This window comes from Eleutherodactylus coqui, chromosome 2 (genome assembly GCF_035609145.1).
Source record: "Eleutherodactylus coqui strain aEleCoq1 chromosome 2, aEleCoq1.hap1, whole genome shotgun sequence".
Lineage (NCBI taxonomy): Eukaryota > Metazoa > Chordata > Amphibia > Anura > Eleutherodactylidae > Eleutherodactylus > Eleutherodactylus coqui.
In genome coordinates, this window is record NC_089838.1 from 261,611,447 (window position 1) to 261,622,397 (window position 10,951).

Below are 10,951 nucleotides of genomic sequence, written 5' to 3' on the forward strand. Positions count from 1 at the left end.
TGAACAGGTGCACAAATGGCGGTTTTTGTGTGCCCCTTCACGCGATTTTCAGTCGAGCTGTAGCCGTGACACAGCCTACCGCAAATCGCTACGCTCGTGTAAAAGAACCCTTATACAGAGAATGTGAATGACTGAATGATTCTGAACGATTTCTCGTTAGAAGAGCCAACGATATATCTGCCTGTATAAACGGAGTGCACAAGAGACCGAACTAGCGATGCCGTCACTCGGCTTGTCTGAAAACGCCTTAAGAAGAGACTCTACCGGAAAACGGTGGGAGTATAAACAAGAGAATAGCTTTGTTGAGTCAGCGGGGCATGAGAAGTCCTCTTTAAATGGAATCAGTCTCCCTTTTTATATTTGTTCTTTTTAAACAGGAGACACCCCAATTCCTCACGTCTGTTTTACTAAATACTAGCATTCCCCATGGCATACAAATTCCAAGGCATTTTCTCTTAGCACTCTATATTGTGCTGTTCCTGTTATCTTTCCTGGAAATGTTTGAATACATTCACAACTGGCAGATACTGTTCTCCTGGTCAATCGGTTGTGGTTCTGCACTTTCTGACACGGTCATCATAGTAACATAGTTTGTAAGGCTGAAAATAGACAGACGTCCATTCAACCTATTATCCTGCAATGTTTATCTGGAAGAAGCCAGTTATCCTAATTTTAGGGGAAAAAATGTCTTCCCCGCTCCAAATCTGGTAATCAGAATAAATTCCTGATTCGCGACCCATCACCAGAAATCTACTGACTATAACGTATAACATAATACATTCAAGAAAGGCGTCCAGGCCCCTCTTGAACTCTTTTATCTAGTTCGCCATCACCACGTCCTCAGGCAGAGAGTTCCATAGACTCACTGCTCTTACAGTAAAGAACTTCTAATGTTGGTACAGAAAACTTCTTTCTCCTAATCATAGAGGATGCCCCTCGTAAGCACTGGTTGCAAAGTGTCAGAATGTGTAGGGACATGTCCCACTGAAAAGGGTTACATTGGTAACACCCAGTTGTCAGTTTATGTATACGTTTTGAAGAGGAGTAAAGGGAATGGTACAAAAGATGTTCTTGAATTTTTTATTTATGGGGAATGAGTGTTTCCTAACATAGCCGGGTCAGGAGAGCTGACAGTTCTTTAAGTATTGCTATGCCTGCAATATGGCTGCCAGTACAGTTGCGGAAATTAAAGGGGCTGTCCAGTTGCAAACGATTGATGGACTTTCAGCAGGATAGGCCATCAGCAGCAGATCCGTGGGGCTCTGCCGCGCAGAATCCTTGCTGGTCAACTGTCTTCTGGGATGGTACGCTTGTGCATCAAGCTGATTTCTGCAGGAAGCAAACAGTTTTGTTCCCACTGCAGTGGCCAGGTTTGGTATTGCAGGCCAAGTTGTCATTGAAATTAGTAGAAACTTTGACTTAATAAGTTTGACCACCACAATAGTAACAGGGCTGTCTGCTTCTTGTAGCAATCAGCTCAGTGCACAAGCACACTGGCGCAGAAAACAGCTGATTGTTAGTGGTCCTGGAGCCCCACCAGTCTACTATTGATGGCCTATGCTATGGATAGGCCCATCAACAGATCGCAACTAGACAACCCCTTTAAGTTATAATTTGAATTAATGCTGCTTCTTGGAGCACCATTTCATCTTTGTGTATACATCATGAGTAGCTACCTGCACATGTGATGTGTCACCTCTATGAATGATAAGTCATGTGAACAGGTACCCAATCAAGACCCTCTGTGGTGTGCTATGTTGTCTATACAATGATGCGGCAGGGAACTTGAAAGGCATTTGCAAGGTTACAATGAGGCACCATAAAGGCAAGTACACTCATTGTAAGAAAAATCCCTCCCCTAGAAGAAGTTGGTAGAATCCATGAAACTTTATGTGTGACTGTAATGTTGATATAAGTAAGTGATTACAGTAAAAGGAAAAGGAAAATGTATTGCAGAAAACTGACCCCTGAAAAGGGAGGCTCTAGTACCCTGTTGTACTGCCTCTAGCTTGAATACAAGATGTGATACGGGGGTATGGAGTCTCTACTTCCCTGTTGGGCCACCTCTATCTTGGATGCAAAATGGGATATGGCCAGGCATGGAGGCTCTAGTACCCTGTTGTACCGCCTCTAGCTTGGATACAAGATGTGATATGGGGGGCATGGAGTCTCTACTGCCCTGTTGGGCCGCCTCTAGCTTGGATGCAAGATGTGATATGGCCAGGCATGGAGGCTCTAGTACCCTGTTGTACTACCTCTAGCTTGGAAACAATATGTGATATGGCCGGGCATTGAGGCATAGGTGTCCCGTATGGTATCCTGCGGCATATCGGTCCTCATTTGTTGTAACTGAGCCTCTAGGCCATGCAAACTTGTACACAGACGAAGTTGGCGTCCCAGATGGTCCCATACATGTTTTATTGGTGATAGTATGACAATGCTGTGGAGACATTCATGTGACACCCTTGCCGTGTGTGGCTGAGCATTATCCTGCTGAAAAATACCTCTTGGAAGCCGCCATGACAGGAACATATGTGGCTTTATCCAAAAATGGCAGCAGGAACGTTCAAGTGCAGTAAAACAGGTATCAAAATCTTTATTCCATCTTCAGTAATCACGCAACGTTTCGGCCGTTACAAACAGCCTTTATGTGTTGTAGGAACATATGTGGCTGCAAGATGTCCTGAACATATCGCTGAGCTGTCATTGTCCCTCGTGGGAGTAACTGACTGTCGTATGCGATGGCCACCCCAGACCATCCCACCAGCAGTGGGGACAGTATGTCAATCCACAGCAAAAGCAGGATTGAGGTGCTCACCCCAAGGTCTCCAGACATGAACACTTCCGTTGTTAGTACCCAACCTAAACCTGGATTAATCGCTGAAGACAACCCAACTCCACTCTATAGCAGTCCAATTTCCTGATTCACGATACCACTGTAAATGAAGGCGATGGTGAGTGGGTGTCAAAGGCTGTACATGTAATGGGTGCTGTCAGACCAAGTACCTATAACAATGGCACCACCTGTCTCTGGATGGCAGACAACAAAATACTTGGAGCTGCTTGTGTTTTAACCGATCAGACTCTCTACTGGTGGTCTGCCGAGGGCGTCCTGAGCTTGGTCACCTTGTGTGTGTGCCCTCACACATCCACTGGTCCCAACACCTCCTAAAAGTCTGGACAGAACGGCCCAGGTGGCGGCAATTCCTTGATACGACCATCCAGCTTCTTGTATTCCAATAATGCGCCCCTCTCAAATCCTGTTAGCTGTGCAAAATCTTTTCAATTGCGTCTTAGAGGCATGTCTAGTGGTCAACAAGCTGTACACAAGTAGAAAAAAAGGTCACTACACACAAGTATTTGCTGAGAGCTTTTTTATATGGCAAGGATGGAACCACTTTCAGGGCCTCAGGTGGCAAGAATGTTCATTTAATCACCCCACAACTCTAATCAGTCACATACTGGCTGAGATGTAACTGCATGCCGAGTTTTGCAACAAAAGGACAACTCCTTCTAGGTGCTTGACTTTTTTTTGACAAAGACTGTAAATTGGGAACCAGATATTTTAACACATTGGCATTTTAAAGTTTTTTTCATCCCTGGAAATCATAAAAGGGGTTGTCCAGGATTTCTACCATTGATGACCTATCCTTAGGACAGTGCTAAGTGATTAGCTGATCGGTCTGTGAGCAGCAGAACCCCGTCAATCAACTATTGATGACCTATCCCGCGGATAGGGTATCAATAGCAAAAGTGCCCAACAACCGCTTTTGGAGAATTTTAAATATCCCGGAATGCATGTGACTGTGTGCTATTCATTTTGTTCTTATGTATTATATTACTATATGATGCTTTCTCTTTTCTTCTGCCTCCTCCTGTCCAGCTAGGCTCTCTGCTCTGCTCCTACTCTCATCTATGAGAATGCTTTGCTTATATTCAAGGAATGCAGGTATCAAAGTGTGTTTTAAACCTACTTTCACAACTGTATTAGAAAGACTGAATTTTTCTGGGGAGCATTCATATGCATTAACTCTAGTTCCTATATTTGCAATCCTATAGAAAGCAATGTTTTGTCTGGTAATGTGAAAGAACAGATATTTCCTCACTATGTACGATGAATATAGTGACCTCTCCTTCATAGTTTGTCCATTGGTCATCAAATGAGTTCTGGGTGGAGGGTAGACAAATGTCTGTTGTCCTGCAGAGTTACTTACTACATTAAACATGGCTGATTTTCTCCAGAAACAGCTCCACCCTTCCCCAGAGGTTGTTTCTGGTATTGCAGCTAATTTTTATTAAAGTGACCAGGATTGAACTGCAATACTCTATATAACCTGTGGACAGCTGGGGTGTTTTTTTAAATAGTTGCTGTACAACAACTTTAATACTAATGTCAAGAAAAGGAAAATTTCAAAGGTTTAGAGTTCTTCAAAGGGAGTGTCGAACAACATAAAGTTATCCCCTATTCACTTGATCTTTCAGGGATCTCTGGAACCCCCATTCCAATGATCAGTGGGGTCCCAGCAGTTGGACACCCTCGCAGATAGTTCCACCCTGTGGATAGGGACTAACTTTATTTTGCTAGACAGCCCCTTTAAATGTTACTGTATTTGGATAACAATATGTAGAACATTTCTCAACCAACAAGAAAAGAGTTTTCACGGTGGGAGGATGGGATTATGTTGCCCTGTATTCATAGTGATTCATATAGTAGCAGGAACCTGTCAAGTAATTGGATGTTAGACAAGAATGACATTAAAATATCCCTAGAATGAAGAACATAAGAGTGTACTGGCAGATATGGAAAGTTGGATTTACTAGTCACATTCTTTATTTAATGCACTTTGTGATATCCCAGTTACCTAAGCAGTATTTCTGTGTCCTTTCTCAGACAGGTCAGTATAGCAGATGGATCAGCTTTGGCATCCCGTCATGGCTGTCTGTTTCGTGAAGTCTCTGCTTGTCTGGATTTCCGATTGGTGCAAAAAGTGTTTTATGATGCCATACAGGAGGTGAGGAGAGAAACAGATAGATGCGCATCTTTAAGACCACCACTGTACATCACTGAGGAGAGGGCACTACTTGGATTGCCTCCTTTGTCCTCTACTTCACCCTCCAGCCGCCATGGTATGCCGACACTCAGCACTTTGTCCCCCCTGGGCTACAAGGAAATTCCCTCTGTGGCTCAAGCCAAACTTGTCACCGTGAAGTCTTCTAGAGCAATGAGCAAACGCAAGGCACCCACACTCACCCTCCTTAAGGGTTTCAAGATCTTCTAATGCCAAGAAGCCCAAACTGGTCATCATACATACTTCTCTATTTATAACATGAATTATAGACTACTCCGGATGATGAGATTGAGCACTTTCTATAATCGAATAGGGTTTTAAGTTAAAATTTATAGAGTAACAATGCAGTAAGAGCAAAAGCATGGTGCAGAGCTTTAAAAGAGGTTTTTATTCTAGTTTTTATCAAATGTTTGGCTATTTTTGTCAGTCCTATTGAAATGCATGGAGCGGCAGTTCACATGCTCGACCATCGCTCAATTTAGGGCCTCCAATCTTGGGATAGGTGGGGGTCCCAGTGGTCAGACCTCCATTGATCACTTATCACCTATCCTGTGAATAGGGGATAACTTTCAATGCTGGTACAACCCCTTTTAAGACAAATTGGTTGCTTAACTAAATTGGGTTTTCGGGCTGCTTGTCTCTAGCAACCAGTATATTCTGAGTCTTCAGCTCAATGCCAAATTGACATTGGAGTGAGGACAGGGAAGAGGTATTAATGCTTGGGTTACTCAAACCATTCTTTACTCTATAGCACTGTTCACATCTGTGTTATTCACTGCTCACCAAGAGCTCCAGCAATTTTGATGGCATGACTAGTGAATCTGAAAAACTATCATTGCTGTAAAGATCACTGTAAACCCAAGAAAAACTTAATGGACCCATTAAAAGTCAATGAGATCCTTCAAAAGTTCTTGGGATCCTTTGCAAATGGACTCTTCATGGCTTCTTTACGAAAGGAGGCCATAATGCTAGTGTGAACACAACATATCGCTACATTAATTGGATTTTACAAGAACTAAACTTAGTTGAAGGATCTCCATAAGATGCAAGAACGTTACACTGCAGCTTTATACTCCACCGCCAAATACTTTCATTCATCAGCCAAAAAAGAGAGATGTTTACTTGAAACACTGAAGGATGAAGAGGAAGGTCATCTTTTTCCTGAAGCATAAACGCTGTGTGCTGATACTGTATATGTTGTATATTCCCAGAACTGAGAAGACCAGAGTGAAAACCACATGGAATTATATGCCAGAGCTTTTGTATGTCTATGCTGAATACTCACGTATTGATGATGTGTTATCCAGATGTTCAGACTACTCTCGCTGCCAACCATTCATCCCACACGGTATTATCAGACAGATATATTTGGTTCTGAACGGTGATGAGCGGATGGAATGTACTTGCTTCCTGTGGCTGACAACTGAGGTTTGCTGCATTGCCAGCTTCTGTTATACACAACATCATTCCAGAATCCATCAAGAGAAGACATCAAATATGGGGCATCCTCCAACTGTAAAAGCTTCTTTTCATCGGTGTCTGGAGGAAAGACTATTTACATGCACTAATTCTTTGAAGGACTGGATGTCCTCTAATGTCAAGCTCTTGCCTTTGGCCTGTAGCATTCAAGGCTTCCTATGCTGAGCATTGCTAACATCCTAAAAGATCAATGCCCCAGGCCCTATTTTCGGAGACCCTATTAGTCTTAAATATATTGCCATACAAGCTTAAATGGGGTTATACAGTGTCCAAATACTAGTACCATACAGTGCCCTAATAATACTGGTTACCAACATCAGATATAGCCTCCAGCTGATAGCCCAAGCTTAAAATTCCCCTATAGGGCAAGCCCCTATTGAGAGATATGACTAAATAAACTCCACCGATCTTGCCATCTCATGTTGTTCACTTAGATCAGCATTTTTGTTGTCATCATACCTGACCCCCCCCCCCCCCCCCACCATATACCTTTAAACAACAGTAGCAACACCCTCCTTCCATGTATGCATGAATGTAGGACTGCTTCTAGAGAAAATGGTGCCATGGGTAAAAAATTTAAATCTTCACTCCAGAGTTTCTTTGATTGTCCCAGAAGAATGAAAAACTTAAAAAATATACATAGACATGTAGAATACATCTGCCGATTTGGAGCAATTTAACTCTACATGTACAATTTCAATGACTATTTAAATAAATGGCCAAAACATAGATGAAAGAAGAGGTGAAAAACTGAGGGGTGCAGCATGCCTTGCAGACTATTCCTGTTTGGCTAACTACTATAATGCTGTAATGAAAAACAGGCATATAATGCATTTCAAATCATTTTGACAAAGATGATAGATGATGATGTTGTATACATAAATATATAAGAATAAAGTCAATTAGACAGTCTGTGGCAAGCAGTGCTGGGTATCTCTTATCTGCTATAGCATTATGGGCTTGGATGGCATCACTGCACTAGTACATTTCCTGTATAATGGTGTATTTAGTGAGACCAATGCCATGTACCCAAGCAGAAAAGCAACCAGCTCACCACTTGTGCCCATGTCCATAGCACCCAAAGCATAGCCGGAGACTTAAGGGTGCAACCAAAGAATATTCAGTTTAGTAGACGGTAGAAAAATTCTATGTTGGAGACAAAGGAAATCCAAAAAATTAACATGCCAAACACAACCAAAAAACAAAAGGCATGCAACAATTCCTTCTTCCTTGCATTTACTGTATATACTCGACTATAAGCCTAGTTTTTCAGCACATTTTTTTGTGCTTAAAAAGCCCCCCTCGGCTTATACTCGAGTCAGGGAAAGGTTTAAAAAAAAACAAACCTCCATACTCACCTCCCAGCTGGCATCTGTGTGCTGCGGCAGGCTGCTTGAATCATCCCCTGCCGTCCTCTCTGTTCGGCTCTGTCATTCCCCGCCATCGGCGCTGTGTAAGTAAGAGCTGTGATTGGATCGAGCGCCAGCCAATCACTGCCGGCACTCGATCATGCACAGCCAATCAAGCTGCTTTAGAATTCTCCCCGCTGTCCTCTCCCTGCTCAGCTTTCAAATCCCCTACCGTCAGCGCTGTGATTGGATCGAGCGCCGTCTGTGATTGGCTGGCGCTCAATCCAATCACAGCGCTTACTTACACAGCGCTGGCAGAGCCGAGCAGAGCCGACGGCGGGGGATGACAGCAGTGAGAATTCAAGCAGCTTGCTGAACAGACTGGGAGGTGAGTATGGAGGTTTTTTTTTTTTTACACAGTATATACTCGAGTCAATACGTTTCCCCAGTTTTTTGTGGTGAAACTTATTGTCTCGGCTTATATTCGGGTCAGCTAATACTCGAGTATATACGGTAACCCCAAATACCCACTAAACATTTAAATAGCACGGTACTCAATTATTAATCCTATAGACACGTGTCCTAGATGTAATATGGGCTGTCTTAGCGGCTTGAACATAATCACATACTAGCCCATATGCATTGGTGAATCGGTCATCACTCCATGATGACACCTAAACCCGGGTTACTTCGACTATGAGAAATATTTATCAATTTAAAGAGGTTTTCCCACAACTTAAAACTGGATTCATAACCGCTCTGTTCTTCCTAGTTGCTGCTGACTAGGACATGTAACAGCTACAGCCAATCACTGGCCATGGCAGTGACTTTCTATAGCCAATGATTGGCTGCAGCAGTCCCATGTCCTGGTCAGCAGCAATCGGGAAGTACAGAGTGGCTGTAAGTCAATTTTAAGATGTGGGAAAACCCTTTAAAGGATTATATCATTTGTGTAACAGATTCAATGTCATTTATGTTGTAGAGTACATTGTGTGTTCTATGATGTATGTTGGATGCACCATATGTAGGATAAATGCAACGAAGAAAGACGTATTGCATATCTGAAACGCATTTGATGTCAATTTTTGGATGTTAATTGTCTCCAATAAAGAGTTTTTCTACCATTTGCTGAGCTGGAGATTCTTTTGTTGTACTGGTTCTGTGTAGCTGAAGGATGGGCGCTCATAATAATTTCCCTTGGGGGCCCAATATAACCCTGTCCAACACTGGTTCTAATAAGGTGTCAAAAATAAAAATAATTTTATTATATAATCCCTAAAACTATTTATTCTAGGAATATTAAGGGCCTGTTTAGTGTTGGTTAATAGAACAATTCTTGACGAGCTTCCATACTCATGTTACCATTACTGCAATGAAGGGGAGATAGCTGAAATCTCTGCTCGTCTAATGGAGCTGTGGACAAAGACGATCGTTCTTCATGGAGAGGCAATCATTGGAGTAAGCAATTATTCAGTAATGCCTTCTCAGTAAAATACTGAAGCCACAATTGTGTCCAGACGGCTCCTGCTCTAACATTGCCAATCTGGATGGTTTAATACCAATGTCACATTTCACACCGTGAAATTATTTATTTACTGATGTTTCCAATTTCAGGATTTCTTGTTTCTCCACATTTAATATTTTTGAGGCTAACGTGGCTTTAGATCATCACTCAAGGTTGAAGGTGGATGTCTGGGTACAAAAAGTTGGAGACCTCTACTGTATATGTTGCAAAGTAATTAAAGGGGCTTTCCAGGGTTAGAAAAACATGTCTGTTTTCTTCCAAACACAATGTCACCCATGTCAGTGGGCTTGTATCTGGTATTGCAGCTCAGCTCCATTGAGCTGCAATGCCTCACAAAACCCATGGCCAACCCCTTTAAAGTGACTGTCTGGTACTGGACAAACCAAGATGGACACCACTTCTCTGACTATGTGATTAGTATTAGTATGCATCAGTAGTCTAAGACACTACATGCTGCTCTGACTGGTCAGCACGGTTCAAATGGGCGGCACTAGCCAATCAAACCACCCAGTGGTGATTTAGACTAAAGTTGCATAGTCTGAATTAAACTCATGGTAGTCAGAGAGGTAGTGCAGCCATCTTTGTTTGTCCAGGACTGGAGAGTCGCTTTAAAGGAAAACTCCACTACTGAATAACCAAGGATTAGGGAGGAACATTTTGTTAAGATATAGGTCTTCTTATGCCCCATTCAAATGCGCCCTATGGAACTCCCAATCTGCGTGTAACAAACTCCCAACTATCCATGACCTTTTCACCAGTAAACACTTGAACTTGCTCGCCCTCACGGAAACCTGGATAGAGCAGTCCGATTCTACCTCCCCCGCTGCATTGTCCTATGATGGCCTGCAGTTCTCCCACACCCCCAGATCGGATGACAGACGCGGTGGAGGAGTAGGCATCATCCTCTCCCCAAACTGTACCTTCCAGGTCATTCCCTCAGCTCCCTCGCTTACTTTTCACTCCTTCGAAGTCCACACCCTGCGACTCTTCCGCCCACTGCCTCTGCGTGTCGCAGTTATTTACCGCCCCCCAGGTCCTACCCGCCTGTTTCTAGACCACTTTGCTGCCTGGCTCCCCCACTTCCTATCCTGTGAAATGCCAACCCTCATCCTTGGTGATTTCAACATTCCTACTAACGACTCTAGCTCCTCATCTGCCTCCCGGCTCTTAACACTTACCTCCTCCCTTGGCCTATCGCTAATCTCTGACTCCCCCACTCATAGAGATGGTAACACTCTCGATTTAGTTTTCCTCCGTCTCTGCTCTGCTTCTCACTTTACTAACTCCCCACTTCCACTCTCGGATCACAACCTTCTCTCTTTCTCCATCAGGCACCCTAGCATCTCTCCTGACCCTCCTATCTATCGCACCTCTAGGAACCTCCAGTCTGTCCGCACTAAACAGTTTGCCGAAGCTATTCAGTCCTCCCTATCGCCCATCTCTCGCCTCCCCTGCCCTAACCTGGCAGCCGAATACTACCACACCACCCTCAGCCGTGCCTTGGATGAAGTGGCACCGCCCGTGACGCG

General features: G+C 43.4%; 1 protein-coding gene across 3 annotated transcripts in view; it reads left to right on the forward strand.

The window, feature by feature from the left end:
• RASL12 (RAS like family 12) overlaps positions 1-9,021 on the forward strand; it is a 62,228-nt gene extending 53,207 nt beyond the window's left edge. For all 3 annotated transcript variants that reach the window (XM_066592895.1, XM_066592896.1, XM_066592897.1), the window contains exon 6: positions 4,892-9,021. In XM_066592895.1, the coding sequence (XP_066448992.1) occupies positions 4,892-5,279 (388 nt within the window). In that variant the 3' untranslated portion in view covers positions 5,280-9,021. The remainder of the gene's footprint in view (positions 1-4,891) is intronic.
• The last annotated feature ends 1,930 nt before the right edge of the window (positions 9,022-10,951 follow it).